The 25501-nt window shown below is 41.7% G+C and overlaps 1 protein-coding gene across 3 annotated transcripts; it reads left to right on the forward strand.

Moving 5' to 3' along the window:
- Positions 1 to 1181: 1181 nt before the first annotated feature.
- CASP8 (caspase 8) lies at positions 1182 to 25449 on the forward strand. 3 transcript variants are annotated; one of them, XM_069578015.1, is made up of 11 exons: positions 1182 to 1585; positions 3429 to 3472; positions 4064 to 4126; positions 13354 to 13691; positions 16062 to 16167; positions 17694 to 17832; positions 17939 to 17989; positions 18566 to 18651; positions 20219 to 20360; positions 22489 to 22990; positions 24520 to 25449. In XM_069578015.1, the coding sequence occupies exons 4-11, from the start codon at positions 13387 to 13389 to the stop codon at positions 24653 to 24655; spliced, it is 1467 nt and encodes a 488-aa protein (XP_069434116.1). In that variant the 5' UTR covers positions 1182 to 1585; positions 3429 to 3472; positions 4064 to 4126; positions 13354 to 13386; the 3' UTR covers positions 24656 to 25449. The 3 variants fall into 3 exon arrangements, with proteins under 3 accessions (XP_069434116.1, XP_069434118.1, XP_069434119.1); XM_069578018.1 differs by lacking the exon at positions 17939 to 17989 and having other exon boundaries at positions 1450 to 1585; XM_069578017.1 differs by lacking the exons at positions 3429 to 3472; positions 4064 to 4126 and having other exon boundaries at positions 1446 to 1585.
- Positions 25450 to 25501: the final 52 nt, after the last annotated feature.

Below are 25501 nucleotides of genomic sequence, written 5' to 3' on the forward strand. Positions count from 1 at the left end.
AAAACTTCATCCTGCCACTCACTAGCTGAAGATATTTGTCTAAGTCTTTCACCTCTCCAAACCTCAGCTTCCTTGCTCAAATGAGAGCAAAAATAGCATCCACTTCTGCGAATTACTCAGAAGGTGAAATGAACCAGTTTGGGTGGTTATACATGTGGCACACACAGAATTTTTATGCTGTTAGCTGGTGCCTGTAGGCCGCCTCCTTCTTCTTAGGTGACCTTCTGACCTCTGCACATAGGTCATCATGTGAGTTTAAATTTAGCACTCTTCCATCCTCATGGTTCATTTCAAATCCTAAGTTTTGGGGGAAGGAATAGTGTGTTATGGTGGAAAAATCCTTGTTCTGGATCCAGCTGGACTGAGTTCGAATTCGTATATTCATTTGAGCCTCCGCTTCCTCCTTCATGACATGGGGGATCCTCTACATTGTTGGGAGAATGAGAAATAATTGATGTAAAGGTGCAACGTACAGGTATTGCATTATTATTGGTGTCGTAGTTTTAAAATCTAGAATATGTGAAAACAAAAAGGCAGAAAACTCTTTAAAAAATTCAAACAGTTAACAGAGGCAGAGGGTGGGGAGAGGGTGGAGGATGAAGAAAAGCTGGGGAGGTTCAGACTCCCAGAGGAGAGGTCTTCACATCACTGTCCCCTACCCCCAACACTCCCCTCCCCACCAGGGGCTCAGCACTGGACAAGGATGGTTACCCCTGCTTAGGGCTGGGCAGGACCCCACCCCCTTTTGGTGCTGAATTTCCTCACAACTCAGCTAGAGATCTGTTTGGACCCAGGAAGAGTTCTTGCCAGATGATCCGGGGAGCTTGTCCACGGCTGCAGTGCTAAGATTCAGGCCACAGAACAGAGGAAGCATTTTTCTCTGCAGACCCCTTTCAAGCGAGAATGACATTTTACTGGCCACAGGCAGTCTCAAGTCTGTCTTTAAAAATTAGAGAGCTGATAAACACTAAATGCAGTGAGTAAAATACTTTCCAATAAAACACGTCCAGCTTCCTGGTTTTTAGTTTGCATGTTGACATGCAGTTTTAGTTGCATGTCTGTGGTCACCTCTGAATGTAGGGAAATTGGGCTTCGGTTCCTTTAAATAAGAAACATTTTCTGTTCAAGTGAGTCACCTCAGTTTTCCAGCTTTCCAAATCAAGTTTATTTTCTAGTTCTCTCTCTTCAGGAATTTTCTTTCTCTCTTCCTGAAGACCAGAGTTTGCCCTTCTGCTGGAAGGCAATGGTTTCACAGGTTCTCTTTCTTTTATCTCAAGATTTTTTAAAGCCCTGTGGAATTTGGTAGCAAATTCTGAATGTAGAGAGGAGAGAACCAGGAAGTGAGTCTTCCAGGGGCAGGCATAAAAGCCTGGTGGAGGCATCGAAAGTAAAAGTAAACTTCTTCCTGGAGGCGTTTCCAACCCCACCTCCTGTCTCCCCCTCCCGCTTGCCTCATTTCCAGGGATTTATCTCCAGCTGGGTTTTAAGAACGAGCCTCAGTAATCCGACGTGTGAAGTTAGGCAGTGTGGGGTCTTGTTGTCGGGAGTTTGGTGGCTGGGATGTTGCCAGGACTGTGTGGAGCAGGTGAGTGCCTGGTGCCCAGTTGGCTTCTGGATGCCGCCTTTCTCACTCGAGGACTTCCCGGGGGAAGTCACCTCCCAGTCCTGCCAGAGTGCCAGGTTCTGAGTGGGTTCCTATCTGAACCACAGCCCCTGGCTTTGCTACTTTTTAATCTGAGGACGCGCCAGTTCCTCTGCTGCCTCGAGTATAGGTACACTGTCTGTCTCCTGCTGGTTTACTTTAGATTTCCCAGAAGACTTTATTTACTTTTTTATGTTTATTTTCTATACCACTTGTCCTGGGGCAGAGGGTTGAGTTGATCACTCAATCAGATCCCGATTCCCTATAAGCCCTTGGTCTTGGGGACCCATGGGCCCCCCGACCCTGCCCTGCTTTATCCATTTTCTTGGATCTCCCCACTCCCCAACCTATCTCCTATCCTCGCTAGCTCCCATAGTGTGTGTGTTTGCTAGTCTTCAGTCATGTCCGACTCTTTTCAACCCTAGAATCTGTACCTGCCAGGCTTCTCTGCCCATGGGATTTTCCAGGCAAACATATTGGAATGGGTTGCCACTCCTGTCTCCCGGGGATCTTTGCAATCCAGGGATCAAAACTGCTTTTCCTGCATTGGCACTTGGATTCTTTTCCATTGAGCCACCCGAGAAGCCGGCTCCCAAAGACAACCCTCCGCATCTTATGATACATATCCTTAATTGTTCTGTATCTTTGTGAAATGTACCATTGTTTTGTGTGTGTAAGCTATGTCTTAAACTCTGTGACCAGAGCAAGAAAATAATTTCTCTGTACCTCTGTTTCCTCATCATTAGTGGGATTAACACTCCCTCAACAGGTAGCTGTGAGGATTTATTTGATAATAACAGCTTTAGCCACTTGGTGACTGGTGTTGCTCTGTACCCAGTAAGTGTTAGCAATTATTATTACATGTTATATATTAGTATTCATATTGTAATTTGCTTGTTCTGTTTTTGACTTTTTATTTTTTATTTTTATTTTTTGCAAGTAAGCACTCTGTACTTTAAGTTCTATGTGTTTTGCCTGCTCCCACTTTGTAACCGCTGCTTATTATTCCATGACGGACAGTCTCTACAACTTATATAAGGGCTATAGAAGAACTGGCCCACCAAGAACTTGGCTGGCTCCAGCTTGCAAACCTTTGCCATTCTGATAGGTACAAAGTAGGTAGCTCATACCTGCGTTGTATTCCCCAGCTTAGTCATGAATTTGAGTATCATTCGCACACTTTGGCCATCTGAGTACCTCTGTCAAGGAACTCTATAGTCAGATCCATTGTCTTTCGTCAGGGTTTCTTTTCCTTGTTGATCTGCAGGAGACCTTTGTATATTCGAGGTATTTCTACTCCTGTGGCACAAACTGGAAACATGGACATGAAAGATGTGGTCCCTGCCTTTGTGAAGATCACAGCCTAGGATAGGAACCAGCCATAAAACAGCAGGACAGATATTGGGTGGATGTATTTAGGAGGCTGCAAGAAAAGAGCAAGGGGGCACTTCCTGGGATAGGATTTAGCCACTAACAGGTTTTCATTCTGTGGCTGCCTTCTCACTCGGAGTTCTCAGGGCAGAGTCAAGGGAAGTTAAGGGCACAAAAGGAACACAGAACCCTTACCTAGCTCTCTGCAGGTGGAGGGGCATTTTCAGCTATCTTGTTAATCCTCTCGGCTGTGAAATTTGCCCTCTGAAAGCTAATACTCCATTTGGGGAAAGAGAACATGTAGTTTCAAAGAAGAGAGGTGTTTTTTTTTTTCTCTACTTTAATCATCAGAAAACAACTGATGAGAGCCAAAAGGCAGGGCTAAAGTAAGTTTTGTTCTCTGTTTTATCTCCAGGTCCCAGTCCATGGTGAGGGCCCTGGGATTTTATTTTTCCTTTGGTGAGTTTGGCTGGGCCTTTTGGGAGGAAACAATATGATTCTAGAGTTTTCTAGACCTAGACTGCTGAGGGTGAGATCTGGTGGTCTTGGGGTCATGGAGGTGATCTTGTATATGAATGTAGGTGGGGGAAACCATGAGAATTTCTGTGGGGGTCAGTAGACCCTCTGAACCATAGTGAGGGCCCATAGTTCCAGAACTCAAGACCACTCAGGAGTGCTCAATGAGTATTACTGAAGGAAACCATTGAAGTCTTAATAATGAACCCATAAAAATCTGTATATTTCTGAAAAGGAAAAGAAAGGGTTCTTAGCTATCATTCAGTTCCTTTTTCCTTTTGGAATGTGGTACAGAAGCCCCGAAGAGAAAATGACCTGCCCAAAGTCACATAGCCAGAGGCAAGTCTCAGATGGCCAGCGTCCCCATCCAGCACCTACCTCTTATTCCACGGGCTCCTTCTTGGAGATGAGGATGCGGGTGCTGCCTGGAGGCTGGCCTGCCTCACTCAGCCTATGGTGACTCAGGAGTTTTGAAAACAGGAAGTAAGCGAGCTACGCTGTTGGTTCTTCATTTGACTCTAATTCCTGTCTTAGATGTACTGAGAGAAGAGGCCCGTGAAGTGGCTGCTGCTGTGAAGGTTCCAGGATCCACCTCTGGTAAGATCTGATGGGACTTTGGAGAGGAAGGCCTTTGAATCTAGAACTCTCTAGGCTACTGAGAATGGGATCTGGCAGGTTCAAGGACCCATAGGGTAATCCTAGTATTTGAGTGTAGATGAAGAAACTGGGAGAGTTAGCCGTGCCTCTGAAGGCCGTGGTGAGGGTTCAGAGATCCCAGATGTCCGTGCCCCTCCAGCTTTGGTAGATGATGCATTCCTGAGTTTTAGAGGGGGAATACTCCAAGTATATTCATCTGTACAGAGGCCTCACCCTTATGCCAGCCAGACTTATCGAAGAACAGAAACCAAAATTCAAATCTCAACTGACTTTGCTGCTGTAGCTACCCGTCTGTCGACCCACAGACCACCAACATAAACACACACACACCTAAACAGACACACATAGAAACACACACACACAGTGCTAAACACTCAATTGTTTATTTATTTATCTTTGCGGGATGGGGGTGGGGGGATTAAAAGGGTAAAGAACAGTACAGGGAATAATATAATGGCAATAGATTGATAATCAGTATTTGTGGAGTTAACCATTCATAGGTGGAATTATGAATTTCATTCCAGCATTGGTTTGGAAATGTGAGATTAAGCATTTACAGGTGAAGTTATACATTCGTTCAGTTTGGTAGGTTTTAAATTTGGCTGGAATGTGGATACCTTTTCTGGGCTGTGTGATAGTGCTGGCTGGGGCCCTGCAGTGAACAGTGCTTGTGTGGGTCTCTGGCAGGTTCTGGGTGAATCCCAATTTGGAGTGGGAATCCTGATTCGGAATGGGAACCCCAATTCGGAGTGATCCTCCTGGACTGGAGGGAATGGCCATCCTATTACCTAGGGCTTTCAGGCCTGAGACTAACTTTCCAGTACTCTTAAGCTGTGAATGAGACACAGACTTTTGTCTCAGAAGAGGAATACAAATTTTGGGTTTATTTTCTCCAGCTTTGAGGTAGTTTTTCATTAGACTGAGAGAGCTAAGATGCTGCTAGAATATTGTTAGAAGGATTGTTTGTGATTAGATGAGATTTATTTGCAATTTAATTGTGGTGTAACAGGCAGTGCTAATTTGGGACTCTGGGATGAGGTGCTGAGGTTTAAATCCAGGCTCCAGCGCATACCAGCTTGGTTGTAAGGTTCTGATCTTCTCTCTGCTTTAGTGGATTTGTTAAGAATTTTTGTTTGTTGTTTCTTTGGGGGGTTTCTTTAAGAATTCTAAAGACTGTATAGTCCATGGGTTCACAAAGAGTTAGACATGACTGAGTGACTTTCACTTCACTTCACTTAGTCTTTTAAAATTTTAAGTAATTCATAATCTTTAAAAATATTTTGATTATGTGTCTTTATTAAATTTCTTCACTGGCTTCCAACTGCAATTAGAATAAAATCTAAATCTTTGCAGGGTCTGTCACTAAGCCTCTTGAGATGCTCTAATCTGGGCCTGATACCTCTCACTAGTTTATTTCTGAACTGATTTTTCATGGTAATAAAGTGAAGACGATAATAGCAATTTCTAGAGAGGATTGCAGTAAATGAGACAAGAAAAATATTTTTATGTTTATATCGTTATATGTTATAAACATTTATATATCATAATACAAACATTTGGCTATATAAAAATACTTTGGGGCACACATTATAAAAATAATAGATATAGTTACATATCATATAATACAAATATATGTATGTGGGCTTATTACTTAGATATTGTATAATTGAAAGTAAAAGAAAACTTCTGAAGGCCTTTCCATTCCCACCCCTCTCCTCTATCTTGCATGCAATATAAATCAATATATTCAAATTGATATATTCTACATATGTATATGCATACATTATATATGCATATATGTGAATAAAATTGGGAAAGAACCCACAAATGTGACCCCAAAATTACTTCTAAATTTTTCCAAGTGGTATTTTTCTTTTAAAAGTTCTCTAAGGAAAAAGTGTTACTTTTACTACTTTAGGATGAGAAAAATAGAGCAATGACTATTCTTTTTAAAATATTACTCTAATAAAGTTTCTGGCTTATGAGCTCATGCAATAAAGCCAGGTCCCATAAAAAAAAAGTGCCTTTTAGTTCCTCTTCCTACAGATCTTAATCTAGAGGTGGCCCGTGGTTAATGGTATAAAATCTGGAGCAGGTAATAGTGCTTCCCAGGTACTACGAGCAGAGAGATGGGTGACCTAAACAAAGACAATATTATACCACAACGTGTTTTGGAAAACCTGGGTCAGGAAAGAAGCCTCACCAGTACTTTCCCTACTAAGTGTCCATTTTAATGTGATGTAAAAATCACTTAGAAAGCACTGCCAAGCTATTACAAAGAAAATGAAATGACCTGGTTATAGAGGACAGGAGCCAATCATGTTATATTCAAACTCATGTCATTCTGGCTTTGGATTGGAATTTTTTTGTATGTCAGAAAGTGCTATTGAATATGTAACAAAAGCCTTAAAAAGCTTTATGTCTTTCATCTCAATAATGCTATTTCTAAGAAATTATTCTAATAAAATAATCAGAGTTGCATTGGAGATTTGTATTGTAAGATCATCCTAAATGTCATCACTGACTCAATGGACATGAGTTTGAGCAAGTTCCAGGAGATGTGAAGAACAGGGAAGCCTGGCATGCTGCAGTCCACAGGGTTGCAAAGAGTCGGACACGACTAAGCAACTGAACAACAACAAAAAAATGTCATCAGAGACTGGTTAGATAAATTATTGCCTATGTGTATGATTAGATAACTTACAGATTTTCAAATCCATGTTGTGGGAAAAAAACACGTCAAGTTGTACTTATAATATTATCAGTGGAAAAATACACTTATACCTCAGAAGTACAGTGTGTTCAAATAGGAGGGAAAATGTATAAACAGTACTAAAATATTTGGTAGGAAAGACAGTAAAATATTATTAGGTAGTTATCTTTGTTTTTCTAAAAAGTTTCTTGTTTATCTGTTTGCTTTTGGTCGCGCTGGGTCTTCACTGCTGCCTTGGGCTTTCTCCAGTTGCGGCGAGTGGGGACTACTCTCCAGTTGCGGTGTGCTGGCTTCGCATTGCTATTGCAGGCCGCAGGCTCTAGGTTCGCGGGCTAGTAGTTGCGTTGCACAGGCTCAGTTGCTCTGAGGCATGTGGAGTCTTCCTGGACCGGGGATGGAACCTGTGTCCTCTGCATTGGCAGGCAGATTCTTATCTACTGTACCACCAGGGAAGTCCTATCTTTGTTTTTTATTTTAAGTTTTTTTAAAAATCGAAGTGTAGTTGATTTTCAATATTGTGTTAATTTCTGCTTCACAGCTAGTGACTCCGTCACACACGCACATGCGCACGCGCACACACACACACACACACACATCATTTTTTTCAATATTCTTTTCCATTATGCTTTATCATAGGATACTGAATATAGTTCTCAGTGCTGTACAGCAGGACCTTGTTGTTTATCCATTCCATTTATAGGAGCTTACATCTGTTAACTGCAACCTCCCGCTTCATCTCTGCCCCTTACCCCCTCTCCCTTGGCAACCACAAGCCTGTTTCTGTTTCATAAATCCGTTTCATTTGTCCTATTTTAGATTCCATAGATAAGTGATATCATATCTTATTCATCATTCTCTTTCTGATTTACTTCACTTAGTACGACAATGTCTGATTGCTGTAAATTATATTATTTCATTATTTTTTATAGCTGTGATATTTCATTGTATATATATACCAGATCTTCTTTATTTGTTCATCTGTTGATGGACACTTAGGTTGCTTCCATGTGTTGGCTATTGTGAATAGTGCTGTTATGAACATAGGAGTGAATGTATCCTTTTGGATTAGAGGTTTTGTCTGGATATATGCCCAGGAGTGGACTTGCTAGATTATATGGTAATTCTATTTTTAGTTTTCTGAGAAACTTCCATACTATTTTCCATACTGGCTGTGAGTGAGTGAAGTCGCTCAGTCGTGTTCGACTCTTCGCGACCCCTTGGACTGTAGCCCACCAGGCTCCTCCATCCATGGAATTTTCTAGGCAAGAGTACTGGAGTGGGTTGCCATTTCCTTCTCCAGGGGATCTTCCCGACCCGGGGATTGAACCCAGGTCTCCCTCATTGCAGGCAGATGCTTTACCATCTGAGCTACCAGGGAATCCCATTAGTGGCTGTACCAACTTACATTCAGATAAGGCACTGGCAACCCACTCCAGTACTCTTGCCTGGAAAATCCCATGGATGGAGAAGCCTGGTAGGCTGCAGTCCATGGGGTTGTGAAGAGTCAGACGCAACTGAGCGACGTCACTTTCACTTTTCACTTTCATGCATTGGAGAAGGAAATGGCAACCCACTCCAGTATTCTTGCCTGGAGAATCCCAGGGACAGCAAGGCCTGGTGGGCTCCCGTCTATGGGGTCGCACAGAGTTGGTCACGACTGAAGCGACTTAGCAGCAGCAGCAGCAGCAACATTCTCACCAACAGTGTAGGAAGGTTCTCTTTTCTCTACATCCTTTCCAGGATTTGTTATTTATAGAGTTTTTAGTGATGGCAGTTCTGGCTGGTGTAAGGGGTACCTCATTGTAGTTTTGATTTGCATTTTCTCTAATAATTAACGATGTCGAGCATCTTTTCATGTGCCTATTGGCTATTTCTATTTCTCCTTTGGAGAAATGTCTCTCTGGGTCTTCTGACCATTTTATAGTTGGGGTTTTTGCTGTTGTTGAACTGTATGAACTGTTTGTATATTTTGGAAATTAAGCCCTTGTCAGTTACATCATTGGTACATAGTTTCTCCTATTCTGTAGATTGTCTTTTCATTTTGTTTTTGGTTTCCTTTGCTGTACAAAAGTTTGTAAGCTTGATTAGGTCCCATTTGATAATTTTTGTTTTTATTTCTATTGCCTTGGGAGACTGAAAACATTGGTACAATTTATGTCTGAAATGTTTTGATTAGGGCTTTTAACTTTGGATGATAGAATTATGGGTGATTTTTATTCTTTTATCTTTCTTGTATTTTCTAAGATGAATACAAAAAGCATTGTTATCATAGTCAGAAAATCATATCAGAAAATAATTGTTATAATATCAGAAAACAACTGCAGAGGGGAAAAAAGGAGATTCTGCTTTCATTTGATTCTGTGGTTGATTTTATTCTGTAAAATGATATTTTAGCAATGGTTAGAACTGGTTAAAAGATCTAAGGACACTGGACTTAATGATACTAAGCAGAGCTGGACCCAGTTCATATCCTTTCCAGATTCATATACTGGAATAAAAATAGAACTTTAAGTAGAGCTTTTAATTTAAGTTCATGTACATTTTGCATAAGTAACACACGCAAATGGTAAAGATTCACACTGTGCAAAGGGTATAGCATGTAAAGTAAGTCTCTTCCTGTCCACATCCGGGCCTCCCCCAAACCCAGACCTCTAGTTTCTCTCCTCTCAGGCACCCAATGTATTTTCTTCAAAGATCTGTGAACACAAAAACTAGGCACTTTATGAGTTTGGTATGTCACTTTCCAGAATTTCTGTATCTTTTTTTTTTTCTGCTTTTATAAGTATGTCTATAATCACTGAAAATCTAATTGTATTGTTTGAGTGTTTCTGAAAAGTAGCTATATGATTCTTGGTTATTATATCTTCACTGACATAACACATCTTAAATATCTATGCATTTTAATTTCAGAAGGTGGAGGACATCTTCTTAAGTGCTGCACAACTTTCTGTGTGTGACCATACTGTAGTTGACTTAGCCATTCCTTTATTGGAGGACTTTTGGAATGTTTCTAGTTGTTCAAGCTTACATATCATGCTGTCGATATGTACAAACCCTGTAGAGCACATGTGTGCTCCGATAGAGTGTGATTTAAGGAATGAACTCACTAGTCTGTTCCCTGGAATGTCCAGCAGTTTTATTTGTTGAACTTTGAATTTATGCTTTTAGGTGCTGGCCAAATATTTAAGATATCAAAATATTTTTATGATAATTGATTGCTTTTGCAGTGAATGATCTAGGCTCTGCAGTCTTTATGAATCCAATGTAAAACAAAATGCATCTTCCCAAGAAACTGTCCCTACAGTTCCCTAATCAAGAAAACACTTTGTCTAAACAGTAATGCCAGCTCTAGACCAAAAGTGTGAAAAAAAGTTTTGCCATGATTCCAATTCTAAAAAAAGAAATAATCAGAGGTATGCCCAGGATATATGAAAAAGTCCCTCAGTGCAATATCATTTTAACAGTAAAAAAACAGAAAATTGCTTAAAATAAATTTTATTTTCACATGCTGGAATTCAAGAAATATTTAAAATATGCCAAAGAAGAATGTTTATGGTAAGAGTAAACGTTCACTCTAATTATTAAGTGGATTTAAAAAAACCCAGGTGTACATGTTTGTTTTTTATATAAATGTATCTTTATGTGCATGTGATGTATGATAATGACAACTGTGAACATGTTATAATTTATTATATTTTCAATTTTTACCCTTCCCCCTCAAAAAAACCCCACTGTTCTATAATCAGCATTGGGAGGTTGGAAGTGTTTTTAAAAAGAAAAGCTAAAAAGCTTCAAAATCTTTAGGGTTACTTTAAAAGAAATTATTTTTCTGTGGGCCACTTTTAAAAAATACTAAAATTTATCTTAATGTTTCTATTTTAGTATCTGATGTACAAAATACACAGGTCCTGGTTCACTCTATCAGCCCTCAAGTGATAGTGAGGATTCGTGGTTTCATCCAAGAATGTCAGTGAATGCAGGGAGCTTAAAAATTCAGGAGCCTTGCTTCAGGGAGGAAAGAGATCCAAACAGGTTAAGATTAGTTGATGTCAAGCAAAATGCCCAGGGGCACAGAGTCTGTGGGAACAAGCAAGTGATGGAGCTGAGGTTAAAGGTTTTCTAGTTCAAGGTTTGCAGACAGTAGCCCTGAGGTAAGGGAGTATTTGAGTAAGCCTTCAAGGAAAAGTTCTTTAACTATGGAGAGGTTGAAAATTGCTGCTTCCAACTGGTTTCCAGTGAAGAGGCAGGAAAATTAGGAGGGTAAGAGAAGTGTTCAGGTTACATGAACACTTATAACCACCTGCTGTGGGGCCGGTAGTGTCCAGCCCCACAGCCAAGGTGTTTCCCTTCTTTCAGGTAAACATGCCTTTATTCAGTAGTTGTTGGTCGTTACTCTGCAAACATTATAGGTGTTACATACTCAAAGTGGGGCTTCCCTGGTTGCTCAGAAGGTAAAGAATCTACCTGCAGTACAGGAGGCTTGGGTTTGATCCCTTGTTTGGGAAGATCCCCTGGAGAAGGGAATGGCTACCCACTGCAGTATTCTTGCCTGGGAAATCCCATGGACAGAGGAACCTGGAGGGCTACAGTCCATGAGGTGGCAAAGAGACAGACATGTCTGAGCGACTATCACTTTCACTTTCTTTCATACTCACAACACTGCAGGAGAGGTTGTTCTTTTGATCTCACCTTACAGAGGAGAATTTCACCCTAAGAGGCTCTGAACTGCCCAGGCCTGGGCCAGGCCCACCGTGGGTTCTGGTCTAAGTTCTGTCTGACCCCACAGCCCCACTGCCTAGACACTTAGGTGCTGGTGAGATGCCTGGCTTTGACGGTGACCGTGTAGCCCGCCTCGTGTAGTTATGTCCCAGTCTTGTTACTATGCTGTGTCTGACACGAACCCTGCTCCAAGGGTTCCTTGTGCCTAGAATATAGGCTTATCAGAGCAGGGAAGGTGAAGGAGAAATCCACGGTGACTCAAGGGGCTCAAGGGGGAAAACTCCAGATTCAGGGCTACTTGTGTGAAGCCTGTCTGTGGTTTCCTGAAACACTACCCTCTCCCTTTCTTACCTGCTCAAACGTGTGTGTGTTAGTCACTCAGTTGTGTCTGACTCTAGGAGACGCCCATGGACTATAGCCTGCAAGGCTCCTCTGTCCATGGAATTCTCCAGGCCAGAATACTGGAGTGGGTAGCTGTTCCCTTCTCCAGGGGATCTACCTGACCCAGGGGTCAAACCCAGGTCTCCTGCATTGCAGGTGGACTCTTTACCATCTGAGCCACCAGGGAAGCCCACTCAAACAAGTCAATATGTGGAAATAGGGCTTTCCTGGAGTCTCAGTGGTAACAAATCTGCCTGCCAATGCAGGAGACCTGGGTTCGATCACTAGGTCAGAAAGATTCCCTAGAAAAGGAAATGGCAATCCACTCCAGTATTCTTGTCTGGGAAATCCCATGAACAGAGGAGCCTGACGGTCTACAGCCCGTGGGGCCAAAAAACAGTCAGACACGACTTATCGACTATACAATAGCAACATGTGAAAATACCCCATAATTTGAGTGGAAAGGCTGACCAAGTTCTTCTGAGTTCCGTTTCCAGTCTAGGGTTCTTGACTAGAGAGCCAGTCTTGAGGCCCTTGGGGGACAACACTGCATCGTGTCCTCCCACCACTGTTTCTGCCAGATCATATCACTTTTCCCACCTCCAACCCTTCCAATCTGTCCTCCACACTTCATTTTATTTTTAAAGTATAATATTTATTTTATACTGGAGTCTAGTTGATTTACAATTTTGTGTTAGTTTCAGATGTACAGCAATGTGATTCAGTTATACATATATGTATGTCCCCCACACTTTAAATGTTAATACTAAATTGGATGACATCATTGTCGTGCTTACGATGCTTTCTTTGTTCCCCGTTATCTCCAGGACAGAGCCTGACCCCCTTGACCCATGGTCTGGGCCCTTTATAATGGTTCCTGGCCACAGTTCCATCCCTTTGTCTCACCATTCCCTCTTTCAGACTCTTCAGGGTTACTTTTTGAGCTCCCCATGCCTGTCTGAACTGACTTGAACATTCTTGCTTCCATCTTTTACATACATTATTTCCTTCAAGAATTGTCCTTCACCATCTTCTCCCCAAAGGTGACTCCTCTCCAGGAAGCCCTTCTCCCAGGTTGAGTTAAGGCTCTATATTTCTCCTGTGCTCTGGTTACAACTCTCTGACCACTGATTAGTTTGTAAATCTATTTTCCAAAACGTTATGTTCCAAGATGATAATGAGTGGGAACCTGTTTGTTTGTATGTTTTTTTTTTTTAAATTTTGTTTTTCTTCTTCCCTGTATCTTTAGCAAAATGTCTGGCATATAGTAGATGTAATAGCATTTGATGAAGGAACAAACCAGTAAGTGGTAGTTTTCTTCCTCATCTGAAAATAACATTGTGTTTTAACCTAGGTAACAACTACATTCTCCTAACACTTGAAAAGCATGGATCTCACCCAATGTCTCTATAAAATTGGAGAGCAGCTGGGCAGTGACGACCTGGCTGCCCTCAAGTTCCTAAGCCGGGACCACATCCCATATAGGAAGCAGGAACCCATTAAGGATGCCTTGATGCTATTCCAGAGGCTCCAAGAAAAGAGAATGTTGGAGGAAAGCAATCTGTCCTTCTTGAAGGAGCTGCTTTTCCAAGTGAATAGACTGGATCTGCTGCTTAACTACTTGGACACCAGCGAGGAAGAGATGAAGAGGGAGCTTCAGATACCTGGCAGGGCCCAGATCTCTGCCTACAGGTAGGGAGAACCTCCGCGGTATGGACCTGGGAGCTGTGGGTTTGAATGGATACATCTTTATGGGCAGGGCTGATATTGTATATAGGTTGTCTGTATGGAGTGACTTTGGAGGCTCTGGTAAGAAGTTTCACCAAGGCCAGGGTAAGAAATGTAGAGACTTTATGCAGAATTCAGAGGAAAAAAATGCTAAAACCAATAAAGTAAAATTTTCTTTACAGAGTGAAACATTACCAATAGGTACATGTGCTAACTGCTTCAGTCATGTCCGACTCTTTGTGACCCTATGGACTGTAGCCCTCTAGGCTCCTCTGTCCATGGGGATTCTCCAGGCAAGAATACCGGAGTGGGTTGTCATTTCCTCCTCCAGGGGATCTTCCCAACACAAGGATCGAACCTGTGTCTCTTATGTCTCCTGTATTGGCAGGCAGGTCCTTTACCACTAGCACCACCTGGGAAGCCACTGAAATTCAAATAGCCATGCTTTAAGCATTCTAATTCTCCTTTCTGTTACATGTCTGTTATCTTGATGCCTCTGCTTTGCTGATGTTCATACCATGCACTCAACTTTGCCTATTATTAAATAAAGCATTGCAGCTCCCCACTCGAGAACCCCTCCCATCTACTTGTGGATGACTATGAAATTCTCCACAGGGTTTTAGGCTTTTATTATACACTTTAAGGCTTGTGTTACTAAGTTCTTCAGTGAGGTGTGTGCTGCCAGTCATTCTGGATTGGCCAGGCTGGACCCCCACAATAATTTTTTTTTTTAATGGTATAAGATAACCATTAAAAAAAAAATGTTCATCTATTAACTTACTAACGGTTGTGCTGGGTGTGTCTTCAGTTCTGCACCTGGGCTTTCTCTAGTTGTGGCGAGTAGGGGTCAGTCTGTCTTGCAGTGCACGGACTTCTCATTGTGGTAGCTTCTCTTTTGTGGAATGCCAGCTCTAGGCATGTGGGCTTCAGTTGTTGCAAGACTCTGGCTTGGTTGTTTCACTGCACATGCTTAGTTGCTCCACAGCAAGTGGAATCTTCCCCAGCCAGGTATAGAACTCGTGCTCCCTGCATTGGCAGGTGGATTCTTACCCACTGTTCCACCAGAGAAGTCTTAAGATAATCATTTCTAATCTATCCCTGGCCATACAGTGGAAACATCCGCTGTAATAACCAATCATCCTAAAGGTTAAACAGCTTCCACAATTTCACTTCATAAGCCAGTCTGCAATACCCAATGACTGCTTAATCCCCATGACTCCAGATACTGTCAGAAGAACAGCACTGGCTTGGGCTGTCTGTCCTCCCAAAGGCTTAACACAGTAGAGAAATCATTTTTCTAATTGTTCTGGAGCCTATGGGCCTGAACTTGAGGTGTTAACATGACGGGTTCCCTTTTGGAGGCTCTAAGGGAGAAAGTTCCCTCTTCTTTTAAAGACACCAACCATCGGGTTAGGACCACCTTAAGCCAGTCTACAGATGGACAAGGTAATGAGGGTATGAGGGGCCCAAATTCAAAGGGTGAGGGGCTGGGCAACTGGGTATGTTCGGAGAGGAATGGGGAGATGGTGGTAAGGCATGGCCAGAGATGAAGAGGCAGACTAGGCTCAGTTCACAAAAGCCTGTGTTCCAAGAGGAGGTGTTTGGCCTTCCTATTGAAGGGAGTGGCTGGGAGAACACTGACTAGTTTTAATTGAAGAATTAAAACTGATGTGTGTTTTGAAAAGAATAATGTCCAAAATCAAAGCTTTTCTTTCTTTCTGTGCAACAAGATCTTAATCCTATAGCGAAGGACAAGGGAAAAACACAATTCCCTCAACTGATATTAACTGAAAGTTAAAATTGGGGAACTTTTAAATTTTTTAATTAAAAATTAAAAATATTTATTTAGTTACTTTGGCTGTGCTGGGTCTTCATTGCTGCACACAGGCTTTCTCTAGTTGCAGAGAGCACAGGCTACTCTTCGTTATGGTACACTGAACCTGGGGCTTGTGGGCTTCAGTAGTTGCAACTCTTGGGCCCTAGAGCATGGGCTAAGTAATCATGGCACACAGACTTAGTTACCCTGCAGCATGTGGGATCTTCCTGGACCAGAGATTGAACCCGTGTCCCCTGCATGAGCAGGTGGATTCTTAACCACTAAACCACCAAGGAAGTCCCTGGGGAATTTAAATTCCATTAAGAGTGGGACAGTTGAGCTTGAGCCATGAGTCTTCAGTGTCACGACACGAGCCTCTTTCCAAGGACTCAGCTCATAAATCGTGTCATTAGTTGGTTTTATTTTAAAGGGAGGCCAGAGGACCAAGTCCACGTGACTCCATATATCAGATGGGAAATAACTGAAGAAAGTTAGAGTGTTTCTGTTTCCCCCTATAGGATCCTGCTTTTCCAGATTTCAGAAGATGTGAACAAAGTGGAATTGAAGGACTTTAAGTTTTTTTTGAGCCAGGAGATTGCCAAATGTAAGCTGGATGATGACATGGTAAGACCTGGTGTCTCACCCGAGGTGTAGCCCTGACGGTGAGTCAGCTGGTGGGGATTTCTGAGACTAAAGAGAGCTCTTGTCAGTAAAAGCAACCTGAATTCTCACTTTTTAACCAAGGGAGAAGAATGCTGTCTGGAATGAATGCTGTAGATATGATGCCTTTGTATAATATAAGGTGCTGCTCACATTAATTATCAGGGACAAGACAGAGTGAGGAACAAAGGCTGGTTGTGGGAGCCCAGGTCAGTGTGGGGGCCTGCAGAGCCAGGAGAGCCACTGGTGGGCCTGAGACCATTTCCCCACTTCTGCAGTCTCTGAAAAACCTGGGACCTGGAACTCTGTGTGTGTGTGTGTGTGGTATGGTATGTCTGTACGTATGTGTGTCTGTACTGTGATGTAACGCTGTATGTGTGGGTCTGTGTGTGTGTGGTATGGCATGTCTATACCTATGTGTGTCTGTGCTGCGATGTAATGCTGTGTGTGTGTGTGTGTGTGTGTGTGTGTATGGTATGGTGTGTCTGTACGTATGTGTGTCTGTACTGTGATGTAACGCTGTATGTGTGGGTCTGTGTGTGTGTGGTATGGCATGTCTATACCTATGTGTGTCTGTGCTGCGATGTAATGCTGTATGTGTGTGTGTGTGTGTGTGTGTGTGTATGGTATGGTGTGTCTGTACGTATGTGTGTCTGTACTGTGATGTAACGCTGTATGTGTGGGTCTGTGTGTGTGTGGTATGGCATGTCTATACCTATGTGTGTCTGTACTGTGATGTAATGCTGTATGCGTGTGTCTGTATGTGTGTATGGTATGGTGTGTCTGTACGTATGTGTGTCTGTGCTGTGGTGTAATGCTGTATGTGTGTGTGTGTGTATATGGTATGGTGTGTCTGTACGTATGTGTCTGTGCTGCGATGTAATGCTGTATGTGTGTGTGTTTGTCTGTGTGTGTGTGTGTATGGTATGGTGTGTCTGTATGTATGTGTGTCTGTGCTGTGGTGTAATGCTGTATGTGTGTGTGTTTGTGTGTGTGTGTGTGTATGGTATGGTGTGTCTGTACGTATGTGTGTCTGTGCTGCGATGTAATGCTGTATGTGTGTGTGTTTGTCTGTGTGTGCGTGTTGCAGTGCACTGGTCACTGAGCTGTTGTTGAGGACCCTCAGCCTGGAGGTGCGTGGGTGCCAGAGGCAATGTAGGGTGTGAGGCCGTTCCCAGGGCTGTTGCCATGTGCCTGGGCTGTTTCACTGTCTTCACATAAAAGTGTCCATAGATGGTTGGGCCTGGGGACTGGGTGACATCTGAGGTGACTTCTTCTCTGTCTTATTTCTGTCTTTTTGGGCCAGAAAACATGAATTCCCTCCCTGATAGTTTATTGATTGACTTTATAAGACCAGGATGTCCACTTAAGAGGATCAGCTTGGGAAGCTAGGTGGGTGTCTAATTTGGAGGAAGTGGAAATAAAAAAAAAAAATCTAAAAGTCAGTAAAACTCCATCCTGTTTTCTAACTTGATTTCTCCTCCCTCTAGACTTTGCTTGATATTTTCGTGGAGATGGAGAAGAGGACCATCCTAGGGGAAAATAACTTGGACACCCTGAAAAGAATCTGTGAGCAGGTCAACAAGAGCTTGCTGAAGAAAATCTATGATTATGAAGAATTAAGAAAAGGTATAAATAACCTGAGAGCTGTGAATCAGCAAAATGTAGTCTTAAATTGACAGATGCTTCTATGTCACAACTGTTTCTAATCAAATATGTGTATGTTTCTTTTAAGATTCAGAGAGAATAATGAGACTTGAAAGAGATCCAGATGAATTTTCAAATGGTAATACTTGCAGATATGTTTTCAAGGTCTATTTAGTTAATTTACTTCCCAGGTGGCTCTAGTGGTAAATAAGCCACCTGCCAATGGAGGAGATGCAAGAGATGTGGGTTCAATGTCTGGGTCGGGAAGACCCCACGGAGAAGGAAATGGCAACCCACTCGAGTATTCTTACCTGGAAAACCCCATGGACCGAGGAGCCTGGCAGGCTACAGTCCACAGGGTCTCAAAGAGTCAGACAATGACTAAACTACAAGCCTCATTGTCTCCTCTCTACAACCTTTACCACATCTGCATCTTAATGGACCTGCTCTCCTAATAGCGGTGACTACTAGTCACCTTCTCTGCACATGGGAAGATGTAAAAGGAATTGTCAAGAGGCAGAGACCCTGTAACCTCAGGCTGGCAAGTTTGAAATACAGGCAGAATGAGTCAGCAGTAAGATTTTCCCTTATTCTGTGGACTGCAGTATATTATGTTCAAGGCAGTCAGTGAATTTACATTTTAAAAGGGACCTTATGTTGCCCTGGGTGCCACCTCTTTCTTAACCAATATCTTCCCTGTCACATTTCATTCCAGATATGTCACAATCGCTTCCAGAGGAGGGCTCCTCTGAGATGCTGGCCATGTCAGACTCTCCAGGAGAACAGGGCAGTGAGTTGCAGGTACCAGGAAATCCCCATTTCTTTCCCCTTTTGTGCTGCAGATTCTAGTTATTGTGTTCCTGAGCTTTTTTTTTTTTTCAAATAAACTAATAAGGGACAGAAACTTAACGAAAAGTGTTGAGAACTATAGGAAAATTCCACAAAAGCACAAGTTTAAAATGTGACTTTGGAATTTGGTAAAGGTGATCTCTTTGGTTTCCCGTGTGTTAAATGTCTAGTTTAAAACCAAAGATGTTGGAAGAGTTGGAGGACAGAGGAGTAGGGAGCCTCTAACCTGATCCCTTTAGCAGCTGCCTCAGCCTAAATGGGAGGGGGCTTTTGGGGGGAAAGTTGAGCAGGACTGGAAGAAGCAAAGTCTTCGTTTAGCTTGGTATTTCAGAACTGTTTCTCCTTTGTGATTAGGCGTTAAGCAGCAAATGTTCACAATCTAGTCATCTCTATGTTCTCCTCCCATTGAGCAGGCCCAAGAATTGCCTTTCCTGGTATCACTTATGTTTCTGTAGCCTTCAACACTTTACCACCTTCTTATTCATCAGCCCATTCACTCTTCCCAGGGAAGCAGAGGAATTGCTATTAGCCAAAAGTCTAGTGAGAAAAACTTGAAATTAAGCTTAGGAGAGACCATTCATTAGTGGACTTCTGAGCAAATCACCAGACCTCTCTTGATGTGAACATCAAGGATTAGCCAAAGTCATGTGGCACTTTGTAAACAGTAAAGCACTCTGCTGACGTCATCCCCACCCATCAGCTAATGACCCCAAGGGCAAGAGAGATTCAATAACTTGTCCCAAGTCTTGAGGTTATTGAGCCAGGAATTTAGCCCCCTAGTTTGGGGCCCTTTCCTCTACCTTGAGGAACTGCATGGATTTCCCAGTAAATGCTAAATATCTCAGCACTAAAACAGCCCTGGGGAAATCAGGAGGTCCCCGGGTCACTGTCAAGTACTAGAACCTAGATATTGTAACCCATAGAATAACCTGTCTGTCTCCTCCAGTCACTGTGGTCCTCAGAGCCAAGTTAAGCCATCGGCTTTAAAAATCCTGGGACCATGCTGTGTTGTGTGATGGATAGGTCCTCAGCTGCTAGCCCAGAGCGTGGATGAGATGATCAGAGAGCCAAGAGAATCACAAGGTCACAAAGGGGCAGCCTAAAGACAGCACTACAATAGTCCTTAGTCCCGCAACTCCTGATTGAGCTCTCTCAAATGAATAATAAATCCTAGCCCCTGACACAGATGTTCTGTGCCTTGGGCAGAGATGAGAATAAATAATACTAATATTATTTGACAACAACACTATATGACAATTATATGACAACAACACTATTAATATAAGTACGAATGCTCAGGAGACTCAAATATTGGGACACTGACTTATACACTAAACTGTGGGGAAGAAGTCTGGGGATCCTTTGTCAGGGGAATGAATGGAAACTAGTTCCTTAGGGGAGCAGTGCCAAGTTGGGGTGGGGCCATGGAAAGTGCATTCGCATCCCATTTGGGCTTGGGTGATGCCTAACCAAAGCTGACCCACAGAGTCAGCTCCTGGGTTGGATTTTTGTTTTCCAGACATCCGACACAGTTTACCGAATGACAAGCAAACCTCGGGGATACTGTTTGATCTTTAACAATTATGATTTTAGCATAGCACGGGAGCAGGTGCCCGAACTTCACAGCCTTAAGGATAGGAATGGAACACACTTGGATGCAGGTACAGTAGAACAGAAAAGAAATATTTCTAATACCTATGTTTTTGTTGAAAAGGGAGAACAAAAGCTGCATCAACAGGGCCACATGTTTCAAAAAGGTGAATATAATCATACTTCCCTGTGGACACGAAGAACATTCTGATATATTTGCTAGTTTTCTGCCTTTTTTTAAAATTAATTTTTAAAATCAAAGCAATATATTTATAAGGATAAAATATTAAATCTTACTAAAAGGCTATAAGCAACAATAAACTTTATTTTTATTTATTTTTGGCTACACCAGGTCTTCGTTGCTGCATGCAGGCTTTCTCTAGTTGCAGCTAGTGGCCTTCTTGTGGTGGTGGTGGCTTCTCTTGTTGTGGCTTGAGGACTCTAGAGTGAGGGCTCAGTAGTTGTGGCTCATGAGCTTAGTTGTCCAGGGGCACGTGGGATCCTAGTTCCGGGACCAGGGAACAAACTTGGGTCCCCTGCATTGGCAGGTGGATTCTTATCTACTGGACCACCAGGGAAGTCCCTAAACTTCATTTTTAATACAACTAAATGCATAGAGCTTCTGGAGAATGTATTAGGTGTTGGGTGAAAACATTGCTTTGGTATAAACCGTTTATGGAAGTTGGGCTCTGAGTGCAGCAGAAATTGAGTTCTTAACATAAATAGCATTTTCAAATGTTAAACTAACCAGAAATTCTTTGGCTCAGTCTTTTCTGGCTAAGATTGAGATCTTACAGGTTGAATGAAAAATAATTTGCATCATGTGAATGTAGATATGATGACAACTAAAAGCAATAAAGTAAACAATCCAGCTCAATCCATAGTGATATTAAGAATTTCAACTTGATGAAAGAATTTTTGAAAATGGTGTTTATGAGTCATAACATCAGGTAATGACTTATTTTTTTAAATAGAGTAGCACTTGGAAAATTGAGATAGGTTGATTTTAATCATCAGGACTCTGTGAATGTTTTCTGTTAACATTTGTTTATTCAAGCAAGTCTATGCTAAGGTTTTTAAACAGCCATAGAGCTTAAGTTCACTGGCTACATCATTTATCATCATATAGCTTGGTTTATTTTAATTAGAAAGGAAGCATATTAAAGAATATTATATTTATATAGTACTGGTAATATATAGATTTCTACTGCTTCAACTAAATGTTATAAATGTTTAAGAACACCAAGTGCTCATCATCCACAATAGAAACTCAATACAAAAGTCTAAAATTTATAAATAAATAAATAGAAATGTACCCAAATTCATTACAAAATGGAGACTTATACCCCCCTCCCCCAAATAGTTAAAAGTTGAAAGTGGTTGCCTTCACAGAAGTGGCTGGACAGAATATAACTGGGTAGTAGGAAAGAGTAGAGAAGGGGTTACTTTTTTGTAATAAGTCTTTTAGTTCTACTTGACTTTTTAAGCATTCATATCTTGTATTTTGATAAACAGCTCTGAGAAGATACAGGATAAAATAAATATGGATTTTGTATTAAAAATTTGTTTTGCTTTCTTTCTGGTTATGTAAGTAGTATAGTTAATTTTTAGACTGGTTAGGTAGTAAGCCTTAAAAATAGTTTACCCATCTTGTAGACTAGTTGAGAAAAGACAATAGCAGTCTCCCCTTTCTCATTTGCCTGAGAACTGGGAAATGTTTGCAGCTAGTGGCAGTAAATATTAGAACCCTATGGAATCCAGCCACTAACATAGTGGGTCTTGTTCTTAAATTCTGGTTCAAATTCTTATCTGATCAATGTTCTCTCTAGTTCTAGGTTGCGGTCTAGGAATTACTGCCGTATACTATTGACTTTTCTTTCTTTTGTTTTCAATAAACTTATTTATTTATGGCTGCACTGGGTCTTCGTTGCTGTGTGTGGGCTTTCTCTAGTTGCAGTGAGTGGGGGCTATTCTCTCTGGTGTGTAGGTATCTCATTGTGGTGGCTTCTCTTCTTGCAGAGCATGGGCACTAGAGTATGCAGGCTTCAGTTGTTGCTATGCCCCGGGCTTAGTTGCTCCAAGGAATGTGGAACTTTCCTGGACCAGGATCTAACCCATACCCTCTGCACTGGCAGGCAGATTCTTAACCACTGGACCACCAGGGAGGCCCAATATGATTTTTCTTGTTTCACTTTTCAGAGGCTTTGGACAAGACCTTTCGTGAACTTCATTTTGAGATAGTGCACTACAGAGACCAAACAGCAAAGGGAATCTGTGAGGTTCTGAAATCCTACCAGAAGAAGGACCACAAAACCAAAGACTGCTTCATCTGCTGCATCCTTACCCATGGAAACAAGGGCACCATCTATGGCTCCGATGGGCAAGAAGCCCCCATCTATGAGCTGACCTCCTACTTCACTGGATCAAAATGCCCTTCCCTTGTTGGCAAACCCAAAATCTTTTTTATTCAGGCTTGTCAAGGGGATAAGTACCAGAGAGGAATAGCTGTTGAGACCGACTCAGAACAGAGGGAAGCCTATTTAGAAGCGGATTCATCACCTCAGAAGAGATATATCCCAGATGAGGCTGACTTTCTGCTGGGGATGGCCACTGTGAACAACTGTGTTTCCTACCGAAGCATCGTGAAGGGGACCTGGTATATCCAATCACTTTGTCAGAACCTGAGAGAAAGATGTCCTAGGTAATTTTTGCTTATTCAATCCTACATTCATCTCCAAATGTCTAGTTGTGGATCACGTAGCTGATTCTCAGGTCAGTTGCAGAGTGAAAGAGACAGCAAGTGTTAAGATCTTTAGTTCACAGATGGAAAAACCTGAGATGCTTACAGAGGATTTTCTTTTATTTAGCACAAAGGGCCATCAGTATATCATAGAACTGGAGAGATGGCAAAATCATATAGTACAGCTCTGTTTTTAGGCAGAAACATGACTGAACCCACTCAACAAGTTTGGAATTTCAATGTTTAACATTCTCTTCCTCTGTCAAAAGTGAAAGTGTTAGTTGCTCAGTTGTGTCTGACTCTTTATGACCCCATAGACTGTAGCCCACCAGGCTCCTTTGTCCATGCAATTTCCCAGGCAAGAGTACTAGAGTGGGTTGCTATTTCCTCCTCCAGGGTATCTTCCGAACTCGGGAGCGAACCCAGGTCTCCTGCATTGCAGGTGGATTTTTCTTTTTTCAAACCATCTGAGCCACCAGGGAAGACTTCTATAATAGCTCACCAACCTCAAACCCTTTTGTGGGAGTTAAGAGCCAAGAGTAGAAACCTTTTATATTGCCAATAATTTGACTGCTTTGAAGCTCACAACATGTGGGAAAATATCTTTTTCTCATTTATTATCTTATGTTTCCATAGTTAAATGATAGTTTTGTATGGCTTAGTTCACCTAATGTACATATAACCAGCGAATAAATAGCAAGAACTCCTCTGCAAGTTGCTTCTAGTTTTGTGTCTTATTATGTTTTAAGTGTGTGAAGAGCAAGAATTGTCCATGGCAGAGAAAGGACTGAGAGGGAACCATAACATCTAGGCTACATTTTCATTTTGCAACTTAGACAGTGAATGAACCTGCAAGGTTCCAGGGAGCTAGCTACAGAGGTGAATGAACAGGTTGCCCAACTAAACTGATAAGAGGTGCTGGTGAGAAAGGGGTGGAGTTGCTGCAGGAGACATTCTATTTCTACTAGCTTCAAGTTTGATTGGGCCATCAATGAATCCACAGAAGCAATGCCAATTTGAGGCAGAGGATGTTGAGGGGCCTTGGGGAGATTAGTGGGTAAGTGACATAGTACTTGGAGTTGCTGCTGCTGCTGCTAAGTCGCTTCAGTCATGTCCAACTCTGTGCAACCCCAAAGACGGCAGCCCAACAGGCTCCGTTGTCTCTGGGATTCTCCAGGCAAGAACACTGGAGTGGGTTGCCGTTTCCTTCTCCAATGCGTGAGTGAGGTACGAATAGGTCAGGAGGGAAAGAAACCAAATCCAGTGTTGACACTGAGGTTTCAGATGGTCTTAAGATCCCAAATAAACCAAAGGTAAGTTATGAAGCTCTGAGAACTTCTTTACCGAGAAAGCTGGGGTAGGCCTTGGTTTAACACCTTATGAATTCAAATGCCTGATGTTTTGAGGGAAATAATTATCATTAACCACAGTAGATGATAGTGATTTCCTCCCATAGATATGTAATAACAAGGTTCTGTTACATTTTTCAGGGGTGAAGACATTCTGACCATCCTAACCAAGGTGAACTTCGAAGTAAGCAAAAAGGATGACAAGCAAAACATGGGCAAACAGATGCCGCAACCTACTTTCACACTGCGAAAAAAACTCTTCTTTCCTCTTAATTGATGCTATTGTTTAGTTGTATAACTAGACAATAGTTATGCAACTGAACAATAGTTAAAATGCTGCTACTTTATTCTCTTTCTTCTTTTTATTTTCAAATAGCTGGCATATCATGAGAGTCAGGACAACATAATTTTTATGCAAATTCAAGCCTAAATCTCTGGCTTTGTAGACAATAACAGTCAAAGCTGTGGTCTTGATTTCAATTGTATTTTTAATTTGATGAAAAGGTTTAAAAATGAACTAAAATAAACACAAAAAACACAGTAAGTTTAAAAGAAATATCAAAGATCATGGAGGGAGATTTTTGTGATCTGACCTAGCTGAAAAATCCCCTTGACTATTGAGGTTCAGGGTATAAAGTTCCCACATCCAGCCTGATTGCTACTGATGTGTATGATAAGCTGTCCTGGAAACATGTGACCCTCCTCTCCTTAGCCATGAGCAGACTCTGATTTTCAGTGGTGAAAACCACCACTCTTTAGACTTCAGTTTCAAAAGCTTAGAGATTATTTTCCTTTTTTAAAAAATTATTCATAAATGCGGCATTCAACATACTTTTAAGAGAAATGATGTTAATATTAACTCGTTTTGTACTTCCAGTAGATCTTTTCCCAAGCTGTCCTTTATACTAATTTGCAATATTTTGTAAAATAAAAAAATTTTAAAATTCATATATTAAAGATTTTAAAAATACCAAATGATTTTGTTTTTTAAAGACTCTTTCCAAACTCCTTTTTCAGTTTTTATATACATGCTTCTGCAGTGCTGAACATGATTTGCTTTTTTGCTAAAAATGCAGTATGCCTTTTATATGTTTGTTCTTTCTTTATATGTTTAATTCACTTT

The sequence above is a fragment of the Ovis canadensis genome, chromosome 2, assembly GCF_042477335.2.
Source record: "Ovis canadensis isolate MfBH-ARS-UI-01 breed Bighorn chromosome 2, ARS-UI_OviCan_v2, whole genome shotgun sequence".
Lineage (NCBI taxonomy): Eukaryota > Metazoa > Chordata > Mammalia > Artiodactyla > Bovidae > Ovis > Ovis canadensis.

What these genes read in the sequence shown, in the direction of transcription:
- CASP8 (XM_069578015.1), top strand. Translation starts at nt 13,387, where the DNA reads ATGGATCTCACCCAATGTCTCTATAAAATTGGAGAGCAGCTGGGCAGT. An exon ending in GCCCAGATCTCTGCCTACAG is followed by an intron (nt 13,692 to 16,061) that starts GTAGGGAGAACC and finishes TTCCCCCTATAG; the next exon opens with GATCCTGCTTTTCCAGATTT. An exon ending in TCCAGATGAATTTTCAAATG is followed by an intron (nt 17,990 to 18,565) that starts GTAATACTTGCA and finishes ATTTCATTCCAG; the next exon opens with ATATGTCACAATCGCTTCCA.